The sequence below is a fragment of the Rhododendron vialii genome, chromosome 7a (genome assembly GCF_030253575.1).
Source record: "Rhododendron vialii isolate Sample 1 chromosome 7a, ASM3025357v1".
In the NCBI taxonomy this organism is placed as follows: domain Eukaryota; kingdom Viridiplantae; phylum Streptophyta; class Magnoliopsida; order Ericales; family Ericaceae; genus Rhododendron; species Rhododendron vialii.
In genome coordinates this window covers 12,229,480-12,246,410 of record NC_080563.1, presented here as the reverse complement: position 1 = coordinate 12,246,410, position 16,931 = coordinate 12,229,480, and the positions used below count along the sequence as shown (strand labels likewise).

Here is a 16,931-nt window from a genome sequence, read left to right as displayed (position 1 = left end):
AAAGAAGACACAAAGAAGATTCAAATTGTTCATTGCGTAGATCTCGACCTCGAGAACATCTGACATCGATAGATATAAAAGAAAAAATGGCTGAAACTGGAGCTCGTCCAGTTTAAATAATTTGTTTATGTAACGCATTACTAATATCGATCAAGCTGGTTTTTCATCCACATGTTCTTGAATACAAGACTTGGAGAGAGACAGAGAGAAACAGTTTAGATGTACTTTTTCAATAAGGATACGGAGGTGACCTTAGAGCATCCACATTGTAATAAGCAAATTGGTATGAATAAGCAAAATTAACAACAATGCTAAAAAAATACCTCACATTGTAATAAGCAAAGTTACAAATCTTTTAGCAAATAACCAAATTCTACCCATTTCATAACCAAACTTAACAACTTTTACCAATAACCAAAACTCAATAACCAAACCCAATAACCAAATTCAAAACTAAAAAATTAAAAAACACCTCACATTAGAATCGTCCCATCGAGACGAATAATTTGGTGTGGTCGGATGTGTGATTGGAACTCGTTTGCAATTGGACATAGGTGCATTGCGTATTGTGGGGGGGTTTTTTATAGGGATACAAAAATAACCAATGTGGAGGTCAAGTTTTTTAAGTTTGATTATGAACTAAATGGATAATCAAATGCTAACGTGACACATTTTGGTTATCGATTTTGATTATTCCGATTGCGGATGCTCTTAACCCTTCTTTTCGCCCCAAGAAGCTGGGTCTTGTATGCTCGTGAAGGGATTATTGGGCCTAGTACAGTGACATGAATGGGTCAGACCAAGTATTTCGTAGAATTTTTTGGCCCGTTTTTGTTTAGCTTCCGTTTGTTTCGATATGCCTATTTTTCAGTGTTTGATTGGGAAAAAGATAATAAATTATTTTATCAGGTAAAATATTTATGGTCATATGGATAAAAATGTTTCCCTCCCGGAAAGGGTGCAAGTCATTTTTGGTTTCCAATTAATTTCACGCGCTCGATCATCCTTCTAAAAAAAGTACTTAAAAAATAAGGACCTATTTTTAAGTTTAAAAATAATAAGATTACAAAAATAAATTTTTAATTTTCTTGCAGGGTTTGATAGATTTCGATGAGATCTACTACAAAAGTTCCATATTGCATGTTTTTTGATTTCAGTAAATTTATTATTTTTAAGGTTGAAAATTATAAATAAATATTTATCTTTTAAGGGGCGAAAGCAGAACACCTCGTAACTTCACAATCAAAAAATTCTACATTCTTTCACAAAACTTCTTTTCCACTATCTACGAAACACCCCAAAACACAAACAGAAATTTTCATTTTGACAAAATTGTTTGTTATGAAAAATATTTTACGTTCAAATAACTGGAGCGCGGTTACACTGTTTTTCTTCCAAATGGCAGACACGAAATGTGTACAAACACAAAATAGGTTAGGATTGTGAAAGAGAGCAATATAGAAAACAAAAGGAGAGATATTATAGAACACACACTAACTTGGATTTTCTGACTTGGGTTTTTACATCGGAGAGATGATCCCTTTTTATAGGCATAAAAGGGTCCCTTGCTTATATCATCGATTATGTAACAGAATACTATACATAATTGTTGTTTTACCATAGACTTTTAGCCTAACCTATACATACTGAACCATTACTATTGCTAGTCATACACATATAACTTATCTACATGTACTACTACTTTAACAGTAAATACTAATAATATGATACAACACCAATAATTATACAACAACAGTACACATCAATAATGATTTTTTGACTTGGGTTTTTATATCGGAGAGGTGACCCCTTTTTATAGGCATAAAAGGGTCTCTTACTTACATTATCGATTATGTCACAGAATACTACACATAATTGCCTTGCACTATTTTACCATAGACTTTTAGTCTAGCCTATACATACTGAACTATTACTATTATTATTACTATTACTAGTCACACATGTAACTTATCCACTCGTACTATTTTAACAGTAAACACTAATAATATGATATAACACCAGACTAAAAAAAACTTGCTGTACGGGGGGCCTGGGCGGACTGCACGAGGGGAAGATGACAATTGAAAACGACCCTATCTTTAGTCAGCCATTCCTTAACAAACTGCCACTAGTTGTAAATTAATGTTTTAAAAGGATAAAAACGCTACGGGCACGTATTCGGTAGAAAATGTTTTCAAAGCCGTTTTATGCATGTAGACTCTGTAAGCTATGCATTTATTTGGTGAAACTCAGATGCATCGGACGATTTTTATCATATTTGTGTTATTCGTTCGTTATTGCGTGGAATTCATGTGCATTAGACGATTTTTAGCACATTTGTGCTATTTGGCCGTGTTTATAGCGTTAGTCCGGAAGCATAACATAATACTACCATGACATGCACCCAAAAAAAACCGGCTAATTTTTTTCCTTTATTTAAAAAATTCGTATTTATTAATTTTACCTTAAAATTTTATTAGTTATTGATTTGTCTTGACGCTAGGAATCAAAAATTTAAAGAATTATGATCCAAATTCAAAAAATCTCTGCTTTTTTGACTTATTTTTTTGTTTTTATTCCAAAAATATGAGTTTTGATTATAATTTTGTACTTTTTGATTCCTCTCAAGGAGGAGGATCAATAATATAAAAAACAAATACGCAAAACTAACAGATAAAAAAAATTGAATAAAGGCAAAAAAAAAAAAAAAAAAACCACCTCACTTATTTTTGCCAAAAGAGCAGAGTACCAATTTGATCCTTGATGCATTAATTTTGGATAATAGTTTATTATTGTACCCATGTTACCCCTGTATTATCTCTGATCTCTCTCTCACTTCCAGAGTCAGCTCCAAACAAACACTACACATACAACACTCTCGTCTCTCTCTCTCGCTCGCTCGGTCCAAATGTCAACCTCGCTGCATCCTCCGCCCTCCTCAGCTCTCTCCTCCTCTCTTCAAGTAACCCTCTCTCTCTCTCCCCCTCTCTCTCCATACATATGTATATAGGAGTGCGTATTTATATCTCTATCTGTAGTGTACTGATCGCTCATTTTGTGGTTTCGGATCGGACAGAAGGCAAGGTTGAGAAGGTTCATTATTTCCTCCGCCAAACCCAATTTCAACCTCAACCCTCACAGATCGTTTCCTCAAATCCGAGCTTCCACTGGCTTCTCATCTTCTCTGGACGCCGGTACCCCCTCCTCCATCTCTCTCTCTCTCTCTCGATACTTTTTACAATTATCCTGTAAATAAACATGTACTCGCTTACGTTGGAAATTTAATTGTAACTGATTGTATTCATTGTGTTATTGGTGCTTTAAGGTTCAACCACCGAGTGGGACTCCGTGTCAAGCTACAGCGAGATCGTACCTGATACTGTCATTTTCGATGATTTCGAGAGGTCAACTCTTTGTTTCTAGATTCCAATTTTTTAAAAACTTTTTTGGATTAATTGCTTTGGTTGTTGATTTCATAATTTATACTATCATTTTTTAAGGGTTGTTTTGCAATTATTTAGGTTTCCTCCAACTGCTGCAACCGTTAGCTCATCTCTTCTGCTCGGTATCTGCAGCCTCCCCGACACGAAATTCAAGGTAAGTATTCGACCTCGGATACTGTTTGATTGGGGTACGGTATGGTCCCTCTTGAATCACTTTGAATTTGTATCGTTTTGTGCAAGAATTCATAGCCTTTTGTACGGAATTTGTAACATTTGCATAAAGATTCATAAAATCTGCATAGAAGTTCATAACATTTATTTAATTATTCATAACATCAAGAAAAAAACTCATTAGGCGCAAATTTTATGAATTCAAAATTAATGTTATGATATATCCAGATGTTATGGTCCTATGGATAGCTATTCAAAAGTTATGAATTCAAGACTGATACCGTGAATTTAAATGAGAAATGTTATGAACTCTAGGCAATTCAATGGGTGCATATGGTATGCACTCAAATAGGGTGTGTATTGTGGCGTTTTTCTTTAATTGGATATTCGTAAACACCTAAATGTTACATGCGTATGTACGCACACATCGACGCCCAGTCAATTTTATAATTATTCTGATGTAGTGATGTACATATACGGGAGTTACCCGAAGTAGTGTATAACAGTATAAGCCTTATAATAAATGCACTTCAAACTTGATAGAGAGATCATGGAATCAATCACGACTGGGATTTGAAGACATAGAAGTCTGACATAATTGCGACACTATTTTCTTGTTTGTTGACACGCGATTGCGAGTCTGATTGCTTCTTCTTTTTTGGATTCCCGGGATGTAGAATGCTGTGGATATGGCATTGTCAGATACCCAGTGTTATGGTCAGCAGGGCTCCGATAATAAAGTGTCATGTTTCTTTAACAAGGTTGGTATGGTGTTCCTTGATAATTATCAGATTCTCATTTGTCTCCTATTCAATATGCAAACATACAGGTATATGGTAGTGTCAAGTGTGCATATTATCTATAGGAAGATAACTTTTTGGTCTGACAGCTGTGCATGTAGTGTAGGCTTTAGTGAATGTTGGTGGTGATCTTACAAAGCTAGTCCCTGGCCGAGTTTCAACAGAAGTGGATGCTCGTCTTGCATATGACAAGCATGGCATTGTTAGCAAGGTATTTATGTCTTCTCAATGTTTGCTTCGTTCTTTTTTTTTTGGGTTTTAAATTTTAATGTTTCATATTGTGATATGCTGTGCTTATGCATTCTGAGCCTGTAACATTCAGTTTTATTGGGCTATAGATGGAAAACCTTTAGAGTGCTTGATTAATTAAAAAAATAATAAACCTACAGGAAAACAAAATGGAAAAATAGTTGGATTGAACTTTGAAGTAACCTGTGACATGGAAACTGTTCAATTGTTCGTAATGATTTTTCTCAACTTGGTGGAAGTATTGCCACAGATCGCTTTCGGTAATTGTCGTCTTGTATGCGAAGTGAAATTAAACCTTATGCACTCACCGAAGAGGTTTAAACTAGTTCTCAGAAAGCCCAAAATTGGGAGAAAAAATTGAGGAAGACTGAAGATGGTAAAAGAGCAAGAGGAGTAAATAGCTGTTATTTAAGACGTGAAATGTCCAATGTGATAGCATATTTCTGCAAGTATTGAAGGTATATTCTGGTTCTGACTAAGAAAATTGTGTCGATGATTTCCCTGCTAAACAACTCTGGAAAAGGAAATTTCAGAAGTCCACAGTGAGTTCCGTACTGAACTATAACCAGAAGACATGACTACATTGCTTCACAGAAAAGTTCAGGAAAGTGAACCTTCGTTTTATTACATGCGAGAGCCTAGCCTAGCTCCTTTTGGCCCAGCTGTTGTATGTCTATGTGGGCTTTGGATTTTTCATAGTGCTTCTGAAGGATGCATGGATTCTGTATTCCTTTGTCTGGTCCAACTTGAGGAATTGTTCCTCTTTGAAGCATTCACAAAAATGATTAGGAAACCTATGGGGGTTCTAGTAAAAAGGAGTACTTTGGATAACACACTCCCATACAATGGCTCATACAAAGAGAAATTGAGATGTGTGAAATTATAAAGCACTTCTAATTCCAATCCATTTTAACTTGGTTTTTGATTCTAGAATTCGTAAGGTTGATCAATTGTCATTGATGCTATTGCTGTCCAAACCAGTTGTCCTCATCCATTGAATTATCTCTGAAGTTGGGCCCGCATAGCTACATGTTGTTCCATTCAGTTATGAACATAGCGAGATAGTGCAGCAAGGTCCAATAAACATATAGCTTGCCTTCACTTCTTCTGGATTTGGCTTTCATAAGCAACCTTTGCCTTGCTTGATTATTTTGGGTTGTTGTATGGTATGTTCTACTTCTACCCCTGTTGAGAATGACCTGTTTGTCGAAAGTTCACTTTTTACTTTGTCGACAATAACATTTTTTTCCTCCCTGATATTGATACTCTCTTGATTTTTTGATTTTCCTCCACTTTCTTCATTGACGTGACATAAGTTATTTGATGCAGGAGCTAATCTAGAAACGAATTTTTGAAGTGTCTATTTAGTTTCTAGTCAATGTGTCTTTTGGTTTCTAGTCAATGTCTTTTAGTTTTTGGTCTAAGTATTTATTATATGTCTTAACTATCTAGTAAGTTGTGTCTTTGGTTTAATAGTGGTCTAGGCATTTGAAAGGTTTGTGTTGGAAATGTCGAGTATTTAGTATGAGTCTTGAAAAGTCTCATCTTTGTAATCCCTATATATAGTTGATCTAATGAAATGAGAAGGGAGAGAGTTTGAGTTTATGAAAATATTGTGCAAGTGCGTCTTGCTCTTGGAGTGAGTGATTCCTCCTACAATATATCAAGTGAGTGGATTGGTCTCGTCAAGTGACGTCTGCGATTAGTAGCATCGAGTGGCATCTGCTACCTCCGGTCGAGTGGCAACCCGGGACTATCCTAAACATCGCAGGTCTCGGCCTGCGTCAAATTGGTATCAGAGCGATGATCCTGCCTTGCTGAGTTTTCATCCCGTGGCATTTTGAGATAAGATGTTGCGCATGAGTGAAAGACCGAGGACATATCACAAAAACAATGGAGTTGCTACTGCTTTGATCCCATGGAAGATGAACGGTGACATCATATTTCATGGAATGAACTTGGAGGAGATATTCTCGTCGAGAGACTTGTCCCCTCTACAAGAAGTTGATTGGACACTGCCTCTGAGGTACGATGAATATACAGAGGATGGTTTCCTAATTACTGCTGAATGTGATTGTGATCATGTGGTGAGTTCTAAAGATTTGAAAAGTGAAAAAGTCGACGCAGTTGAAGTTGTTAGTGATGAAACGATTGATAACTTGGAGTTACATGCAACAAAACCATCCCTACAATGTAAGGATTCCTTTTGGTTAACGTATTCAAAAGAAGACATGGTTAAGGAAGTCCTGAGCGAGCTGATCTTCTTGGCTAGAAATACAAATGGTTATGGAAGGAAAAGGGGAAGAAGTAGTGGACAAGTTGACTTTTGGTCTGGCTTTGAAGTTCCAATGCAGATTGTTAACTTCAAGAGTTATGAAAGTATACTATTTGCTTGTTGGTCGCAAACCTAAATTCAAGCAACGTCTAAGGTAACGAGACAAAGGATGTAAATGGCTCATTGGTCAACCTGTGGACCGTGGAAAGTTGAACTCGAGGACGAGTTCTTTTGAAGAAAGGGAGTATGACGCAGGAGCTAATCTGGAAACGAATTTTTGAAGTGTCTATTTAGTTTCTAGTCAAAGTGTCTTTTGGTTTCTAGTCAATGTCCGTTAGTTTTTGGTCCAAGTATTTATTATATTTCTTAACTATCTAGTAAGTTGTCTTTGATTTAATAGTGGTCTAGGCATTTGAAAGGTTTGTGTTGGAAATTGTCGAGTATTTAGTATTAGTCTTGAAGAGTCTCATCTTTGTAATCCCTATATATAGTTGATCTAATGAAATGAGAAGGAAGAGAGTTTGAGTTTATGAAAATATTGTGCAAGTGCGTCTTGCTCTTGGAGTGAGTGATTCCTCCTACAATATATCAAGCGAGTGGCTTGGTCGAGTTGAGTGACGTCCGCGATTAGCAGCGTCGAGTGGTATCCGCTACCCCCGGTCGAGTGGCATCCTAGGACTATCCTAAACGTCGCAGGTCTCGTCCTGCGTCATTATTGATGCGGCTACCTTATGTTCTCTCACATCGTTTGTAAGGTTTCTGGAATTGCGCATATATTGTTTTATTTACTGAATGGCTATAGCATTGTGTCTGTTAGATATAGTGGGATCAGTAATTTGAGCATATTCAAGCTGACTATGGTGAAGTGAATGCTATTAACTGACCATTTACCAGACAACTTCATATGGATATTTAGCACTTTTGAGTTTGTCATTGTCTGCAGGTGCATGACCTGCTGAAATTGTATAATGACATCAACATCCCTCCAGAACGATTGTTGTTTAAAATTCCTTCAACTTGGCAAGTGAGTGTCTGAGCTTGATGGATGCTAGAATCTTTTGTCTTCTTTTGCGGATTTTAATGTATCGCTTTCTGCTCAGGGAATAGAAGCATCAAGTTTATTGGAAGCTGAAGGCATACAGACACACTTGACTTTTGTTTACAGGTAAATATTTATCGGTTACTTTTCCTTGAGAAATAACTCAATTCATTTGGATCTGATCTTATTAGTTAAAAAAAAAAAAAAATTCGTTTAATAAGGTAAGCAATCAGTATTTTCCCACCATTTTTTCAACGTCTCCTTTCTAGATTGGCTTTGTATATCAGTATATCTAGAGCCAGTTTCAATCATCTTGAAACGTCTTATTAGAATGAATTTGCATGTCATGACCCATTGCTAATTTTGCCATTTGGTCATGGTTCAGCTTTTGCCAAGCTGCAGCTGCAGCTCAAGCTGGTGCCTCTGTAATACAGATTTTTGTTGGCCGCCTTAGGGTAATACCCATTCCCGTCTGCCAGAAATTACATTCCTTGGAAAATAATCAATCTCGTGACATCGGTTGACATATTTTTCAGGATTGGGCACGGCACCATTCTGGTGATCCTGAGATAGAAGCTGCTCTTAAAAGAGGGGAAGATCCTGGGGTGGCTTTGGTTAGTTCTAGGCCTCTCTCCTGTTTTGACTTCATAGTTCCTTAATTATGGTTAGTAAAGAGTATTGCTTGCCTAGTTTCCTGTAGAGTGGCCCTACAGTTACTGCTATGTCCTGCATCTGCAAGTCTTTCACTGTTCGTTGAAATATTTATGAGTGCAACTACTATCATTATTACTGGAGACATCCTAATGATATTACTGAATTCCAAAATGTTGGACAAATATTTAGGTGGCTTGTACCATGGAATTTCACCAACCAACCAACCACCTATCCACACACATGGGAAAATGAGTAATAAGTATATAAAACTTCCATGTATTCAGAAAATTGCTTGACAGAATCTTAAGAGATTAAATACCTCCTTTTTACTGTAAGTTATATACATTGTTATTCCCTTTTGAGTTTTTATTCTGTTACATCTCTTCGACTCTACCACATTCTTTCGTCGGATGATGTTACTAAAAGATCCTGCTGCAACTCTTAACCTGTCATCTCCCCCAAAATATTAAACAACATGAGTAAACATAAAATAAATTACAGATAAACAAAAAGAGAGGTGCTGCAGCCCTGAAATATTGGCAAGTTTTTACTGAAATCATAGTTCATTTCTCATCTACTACGCCTTGTAAACAACAAAATCAGCAGCAATAATTATATCATAGTGATAACTGACAACTACAAGCATAACAGATTAGGATAAACAAATTTGACTCTAGATGCCATTGTTTGGCGCAATCATCAAATCTTGTGCTGCCCAGCAAAGCGACCTGAGTTCCGGTTTTGGAGCAGCCATTTTTAGACAAAACTATTGAAGGGTAACCCGTATGGGAAGGATCAAGATATGTCAATGGCCTATAGCTATTGTGGTTGCCGTTTGTCCTTATTCCTCCTGTTAAAGATGAGGCTCATGTGTCTTCACTGCGAGCATTTGTTTCTCCGTCCAATTGGTGCTTAACTCGAATATTTGCAGTATTCTGTCATATTGTGACACTCAAGGGACTAGAGGTAACCGCATCGATTTTGCTATTATCTAATCTGTATGGTCCTTCACTGCAGGTGACAAAAGCCTATAATTACATTCACAAACATGGGTATAAATCAAAGTTGATGGCAGCAGCTGTGCGGAACAAGCAGGATATTTTCAATCTTCTAGGGTAACAATGACTGACCTTCTGTCGTTACTTAGGATTTACAGGTTTGACTCAAGTGCTCAAGCTCAGTTGTCCTCTTCTTCAGGGTTGACTATATCATCACCCCATTGAAGTTATTGCAGTCTCTCAAGGAATCTGTCACTCCTCCTGATGAGAAATACTCATTTCTAAAGAGGTTGTCCCCACAATCCGCTGCTACCTATAGCTTCAGTGATGAAGAGGTTTGCATTCTCATCTCCTTTTAGACCTTGGTTGACTTGATTAGTGGGGAAGTTAATTCTTGAAGAAGTAACAAGTTATTCTTCTCCTTGAAACAAACTTTATATGAAGTTATAAGCTAGTTGAAAATTGGAAGGTTGAGTGGGACGTAAGGTCTCGTTTGGTTTGGTTTGGTTTAGTAGAGAGTATAAGCTGATAGAAATAAATGGTGTATCAATCTGAGTTACATCAAGTGTTGGGTTGAAACTAAAGTTTACTGGTTATTCTTCTCCCAGCTTGTAAAGTGGGACCAATACAGCTTTGCATCAGCTATGGGCCCGGCCTCCGTGCAACTTCTGGCTGCTGGACTGGACGGCTATGTTATTCAAGCTAAGCGGGTTGAGGAGTTGTTTGGAAAAATGTGGCCACCCCCGAATGTCTAAAGTTCTCGTAAGCAGCTAAGTGGATGTTGCCTTTCTGAAATAAAGTCACAGATCAATCTCAAAGTGCAGTTCTTCATGTTCCTTTCCCCCCCTTTTCCTTCGCGCTTCTTCAAATGCAGTTGGTATCGCTGTGTTTTCTTCTCCCGAGTACAGTTTATGTTGTTAATTGTATCTTTGGCATTTTGTTTTTTACTTGCAATCGATGATAAATTTCTTTGGCCTTTGCACATAACAATTCTCTCTCTCTTTTTTTTGCGGTAAGGTGATTCTTATATAAAGAAAAAAGAACTCCAGGAACAAAGGCCAAGGCCCGATGTGATGACGTAAACGGGCTGGTACGACATAACACGATTAAGAAATGGCATGGCACAGCAGGACATGGCACAAATTAAGCATGGTTGGCACGGAGGTAAATGGGCTTGGCCGGCGCGGCATGGCCCGTTTGACACCTCTAGCCAAGGGTATATGACCTTGGGAGGCAAACCATACTGACCCAGACCAGAAAAAGCTCTGCACTAGATTACAAACAGGAACCAATCTACACAGCAAAAAAGCTAACCGCATGCACTAAACAAGAATACCAGAACCTGCCTAACTGCCACCATAAAAAAATCTGCTATGCTTTTATCCAAAAAAAAAAAAACTGCTATGCATAGTCCAGTTGTCTCTAATACTTAGTAAATGTATTCTGCACTTATTGGGATACGTCTCCACTCTCCAAGCTGCCATTCAGTCCCTCATTTCTCTAAGAATTTTATCTAACACCCCACCATTCATAAAAATAAAAATAAAAAACCTCTTTTCTCCCCTCCTGCATCAATTATGGTCATACCTCTGTCTAGGTTTTGGGAGCACTGCCAGCGCAACCCAACCTGAATCAGATTTCGCAAACCCAACAAGAACTACAAACGCTATTGTTACATTAGGTAAATAAATTTTCATTGGTGTATGTATGTTAATCATTTATCATCCGAGTATTTTTCTTTTTGATTGGGTACTGGTAAACCGAAACCATAAAGGATACATATCAAGAATGCAAAATACGTCGAGTTCTACCATGTACCAAATGCGATTCATAATAGTTCAATTAAGAAAATAATCAAAAGGAGAAGAAGTGCTTCTTTGATAAAGGTTTCTTGAACAGGGGTAAATCATGATGCTGTTGGCAAAAGTTTAAACTAAATAATGTCTTAGGCTCCGTTCAGTTGCCAGGAAAGTACAAGAAAGGATGGGAAAATCAACTTTTCCATGATTTTTGTAGTGTTCAGTTGGCAGGAAAGTAATGGGAAACATGTTTTTAAGTTTTCCTGCAGGAATTACTTTCCTGCAAAAGTGATCCTGCAAAAAACACAGAATTTTTGGTCGCGGGAAAAGGAAAATGAGTGAACACTCACAAAATTTTCCCGAAAGTTTCTTTTTCCTGACAAATGAACAACTAAACCTTAATTATTCTTGCAAAATTCTTTTGTCAAATGAACACTCACAGGAAAATAATTTTCTTTTTCCTTTACTTCACTTTATTTGACTTTTCCTAAGAATAATTTTTCCGTACAATATTCCTGGCAACTGAACGGAGCCTTAATGTATGTAGTCTTCACACTCACTAATCCTAATCGCAGACGGTAAAAGAACTTTGATGATAAGATGGAGCATAATTAATGAAATTCTCTTTCGATTTTCTTTTTTTCTTTTGTATAATCCGATCCCACCAATTGCAACCTTAGTTTGCGTATCTCACCTTTATAATTACATGGGCACGGCTGGTTCAAATCTGTCAAAGATGGAGACAACAATTGTTATTAATTACCACCTCCATAACCACTATCACAAACTGTTTCAGTAGATTTTTTTTTTTTGATTGAATTTTGATTTTAAAATGACTAAGATTCGTTAGCATTGTCCTTATATAATGTAAAAAAAAAAATCCAAAAAAAGAGAGAAAAGAATAGCATCAATCAGAATACATTAGTGTTTAATTAGTTGCTATAGTATATGCTACGTATTATCTACTAGATTTTTTGGTTTTAGTCAATTTGAGTTCCCATTCCGTCAAGGGAAATAAGTACATATTTTTTGAATTAAAGGTGATGTATTGTGAGAGAATAACATATCTCGTAAAGCGAAAAATAAATACTTAAAAAATAAAAACCTTAGCGGAATGGACCCTGAATCGGCATGTCTATGCATCATTCCATGTTGTGAAATGATCAACATGCCTTTACACACTTGCGCACACTTGCATGATGGAGGGTTCAACAATTAGGGTACAGTTATAAGTGAACTCCACTGTCGGTAAAGAATCACTATTGTTATTTTGTCAATTGATTCTCTTCATTATTAGCTAGCTCTGTTGTTCAAAGGCATGAAGAGACACTGCAATTTTATGGAATATTAATCTTGAAGGTGAGCTTCGGTTTTTCTATCTCTTCTAGTCGAAAAATTATTCAATGTCCACGTTGCTGTAGGACCCAAGGCAAAGTGTGTAGATCCCACCGCAATGTGTTATGGAGAAAGGGCCTGAGGAACCACGTGGTGATGTCCCAGGGACACTGATTTGGATTGGGAATGGTCAAGAAATTTTGTGAAGAGAGAAAATAAAACTTGAATTGCGGAGGAAAGTGTCTTACCTTTACCTTTCTCTTCACAATTTTCTAAATTCAACATTCAAATACAACCGGAGAATTTATCGAAAAGGAAAGAGATCCTTTCTGATCCACAAATGGAAAGAAAACTTGACTCGATGATCCAATTTGCTTGTTTAAGGGTCCTTTCTAGATCTATATTGATGATCTAAATAGTTTACTTTTTAAAACTCGTCAAGAGAACTGTCATTCACTCATACCTAAAATCACTTTGATCAGATACAGTTTGATACGAGTGCAAAATAAATAAGCGCATCCTATAATTGTTGTTTACGGATGAACCTTATCAAATAAAAATGGGGGGAAAATGTCAACATCATGTCCATATTTTACGACATATAATACAAATACTCGAAAGATAAGGATTTTGTGGAACTCCTGGAATTTCGGTTTGAGCAGATTGGTGATATATCTGTTATTTGTGACATGTCTTTGTCAATCTTTGGATTTTCCCTTCTCCCGAATAAGGTTGTTTTTACAACTTCATAATACTTTTGAATTACCTCCAAAAAGAGGAAATGAGAACGTGAACAATATTTATTTTTCGTCGATAAGGGGTGTTTGGACTAACTTACGCGCACCATAACTAATGTTCTCCCCTGGTTTGGTCAAAGGTAGGTCATCCACGCCGAAATTAGGTAATTTACACAAAATTATTTTTTTGCGATCTGACTCTAAGAATCAAACTATTGTCAAGAGTAATCTGCAAGTCATTCGTGACTGCCCTTTTGCTCGCTCCATCTGGAATCGTATCATTCCTCCTCCTTCCAGCTCCCTCTTCTTTTCTCAGCCATTACCTCAGTGGGTCCTTTCAAATTGCCGTGCTCGTTGGGTCCATTCTTCGGGCATTCCGCGGGCAATCATTTTGTCCTTTGGCTTGTTGGTGCATTTGGAACAACCGGAACAGGTTTCTTTTTCGGTCTTTTAACTCCTAATGTTCCACCAGAACAGGAATTTTTTTACCCGCGTTGATGTTTTGGCCCAGTCTTCGGAATGGTTCTTTACAGCGCATATTGCTAAGCGGGATATCCGAGCTACCACTATCTTGGTCAATTGGAAACCCCCCTTACATGGTGCGTTAATGATTAATACGGATGGTTCAGTGGATGCACATGGTAATGCAGCTTGTGGGGTCTTATTCGAGATCACAATGGGGCTTTTATTCTGGGTCTCCAAAGGAAGATTGGGACTTGTTCAGTTCTGGCGGCGGAGCTTTGGGGCTTAAGGGATGGCCTTAAGTTATCCTAAGATCGATTGCAATTAATATTCCAATATTATTGTGTGTACTGATGCTATTACACTAACCAATGTGCTTCAAAACTAGACTCAACAAATGCTCATCAAGTACGACTATCGGGAGGTTAATCGATGTGCCAATTTGCTAGCAAGGAATGCGTTGTCTCATGAGTTGGGTTATATTTCTTTTAATGTTGTTCCGTCCTTATTGTTATTTCAATTGCATCAAAATTCTCTATGGATGAAATACCCCAGACTTATTTTTAATTCATAATCGTAGTTGCATAGTTCATTAAAAAAAAGGGTGAGCCATTGCAGAGTGCATGGGTGCGCCAAATACGTAAGAGCATCTGCACTGGGGACGCTACTTCCCTAGTGCCTCTATAGTAACCAGTCGAAAGAGGAATTGGCCTTGCATCAGCCTCTCCTCTCTTGGCATCAAACAAACATTTGCTACAGTACCTCGTGGAAAACGAAGAGGAACTATTCACAGGTTAAACATTAATTTAATGTTTTCAATTCAAACATTTCATATTTGGTTATAGGGCTTTTTCGGGAGCTCGTTGAAAGTCTTAGAGCCAAAAATTTATTATGACTATTAGGATAAAATTAAGGGTCAAAAAAATAAAATTTTTGCATCGGTTCAAACAGATTAAAAATTAAAACATTTAGCTTTGTTTGGTTGGGAGTTTAGTTTAGTTTTGGTAGTGGGTGTAGAAAGAAATAGAGTAATGATTAAAGATATTTGTAATGATTGGAGAGATAAATAGATTAATGATTAAAGATAGGGGTAATGATTGGAGAGATGAGAAAGTAATAATTAGAAAAATAGGGTAATGATTGAAGAAAGAAATAGAATAATGATTAAAAACTAAACTAAAACTAAAAATAAAAGGTTAACCGAACAAAGCCAATTTTTTAACCATATTTTTTAGTAATATATAAACCATGTAAAAAAATTAAGTTTTTCAATTTTTAATTCGTTTGAACCGGTGCGAAGATCTTATTTTTTTATCATTTTATCCTAAATACGAATATTTAATTGAGAAGAGAGTGAGAGAAAATAGCTAAAGTAATAAAGTGAATTTTTAATGTGTAATTTGGTCCAAAATTTGAAAAGTCATACCCTAAGAAACAGGTGACAAAAATGGACCAGCCAAATTGGTGCCAGGGTGTGCTGATCAGTAGATCATATGAGGATCACGTGACAAGATTTGCTTTCGGTTCCAGTGTTTCCACTACTTTGACCTTGGTTGCTCTTATCATAAGATCCTTTTTTAAGAGGAGGACAATATATTAGTTGTAGTAATAATGATCGAGAGTTTAAATAACGAGTTTCAGGGGACGTCGTATTATAGCAGTTGGTAAGAGGGTTGGTAAGAGTGGTTCGTAGTTTATGATGGCAAATATCTTGGAGAATAGATCTTGTCCAGTTCCTAACGGTCAAGTCTGGTTCAGTTTTGGGTAATTTGTGGGTTCGAAAATGACCGGAGTCGTTCATGTTTTAGAGCTCGCCAAGAACATTAACTACGTTGAAAATCATGTCGATCCGATACTATTTGATATGATTTTAAAATGTATTAAGTTTGTAAAAAAATAAGTGTGTAACACTGGATGAAAATCCATGTAACAAAATTATACAAAACTTAATGCAATTTGAAATTATATCAAATGGTATCGGAAAAAAACAAGTGTGTAACACTGGATGAAAATCCATGTAACACAATTATACAAAAGCTCAATGCAGTTCGAAATCATATCAAATGGTATCGGATTATTGTGATTTTCGACGTGCTTAATATTTTCAGCGAGCTCTAAAAGTTGAACTGTTTCGATCATTGTTGTGAGCTCAGAAAGGGCCCACAAATGGTTCAATACTAGACCGGACTAGATCATAAGAGACTGGACGGGATATCAACCGCACGGTGTAAAAGTTTTGAAAACACCCGCCCTTCAATTCTCAAGACATGACCTCGCGACTGTAAATTTATTTAAAAGTTGTTAAGTTTGGTTATGAAATGATTGAAATTTAATTATTTGTTAAAAGACTTATAACTTTACTTATTACTATGTGAGATATTTTTTGAGTATTGTTGTTAAATTTACTTATTTACACCCATTTACGATGCTCTTAGGAGTAAAACCTTTGAACAATTTTCGAGCAATAGCTTCGGGATTGTGTTGACCTAATCGTCTTGAACAGGTGGTAAAAAGCCCCCAAAAGATCATTAGAGATCCAACTCTTTGGAGTTTGGACTGTTTATTCTCTCTTTTATAATTGAACCCGTCTATGGCGATCGACGGTGGCTGCACCTATAGGGGAATCAATCATTCTGTGGGGCTTACTTTGAATTCCGCACGGATGATCCGAGCTGTTCAATAATTTTTTTTTTTAAAATCGAGTGGGCAAGGTAAAAATCAGCTCAATCCGATATGTGTAGGTTCTTGATTCAATCTTTCCATTTTTCATTCAGATTACCGGATCCTAAAATCTGGATAAAAAAATGAAAGATTGGATCGAACACCTATATATATCGGATTTTGCTAACTTTTTCTCCGGCCCACTTGATTTTTTTTTTAAAAAGTTATGAACAGCTCGGATCATCCTTGCGGAATCCGGAGTGGGCTCGCACACAGTTGATTCCCGGTCGGTGTAGCCACCATCGGTG

At 36.8% G+C, this 16,931-nt stretch overlaps 1 protein-coding gene across 2 annotated transcripts; it reads left to right on the top strand.

Moving 5' to 3' along the window:
- Positions 1 to 2,799: 2,799 nt before the first annotated feature.
- LOC131331975 (uncharacterized) lies at positions 2,800 to 10,616 on the top strand. Of its 2 annotated transcripts, none has more exons than XM_058365956.1 (13): positions 2,800 to 2,962; positions 3,077 to 3,194; positions 3,326 to 3,404; positions 3,522 to 3,597; positions 4,292 to 4,375; positions 4,521 to 4,625; positions 7,882 to 7,962; positions 8,039 to 8,103; positions 8,363 to 8,432; positions 8,514 to 8,591; positions 9,649 to 9,746; positions 9,829 to 9,964; positions 10,238 to 10,616. In XM_058365956.1, the coding sequence occupies exons 1-13, from the start codon at positions 2,909 to 2,911 to the stop codon at positions 10,382 to 10,384; spliced, it is 1,191 nt and encodes a 396-aa protein (XP_058221939.1). In that variant the 5' UTR covers positions 2,800 to 2,908; the 3' UTR covers positions 10,385 to 10,616. The 2 variants fall into 2 exon arrangements, with proteins under 2 accessions (XP_058221939.1, XP_058221940.1); XM_058365957.1 differs by having other exon boundaries at positions 2,821 to 2,962; positions 3,080 to 3,194.
- The last annotated feature ends 6,315 nt before the right edge of the window (positions 10,617 to 16,931 follow it).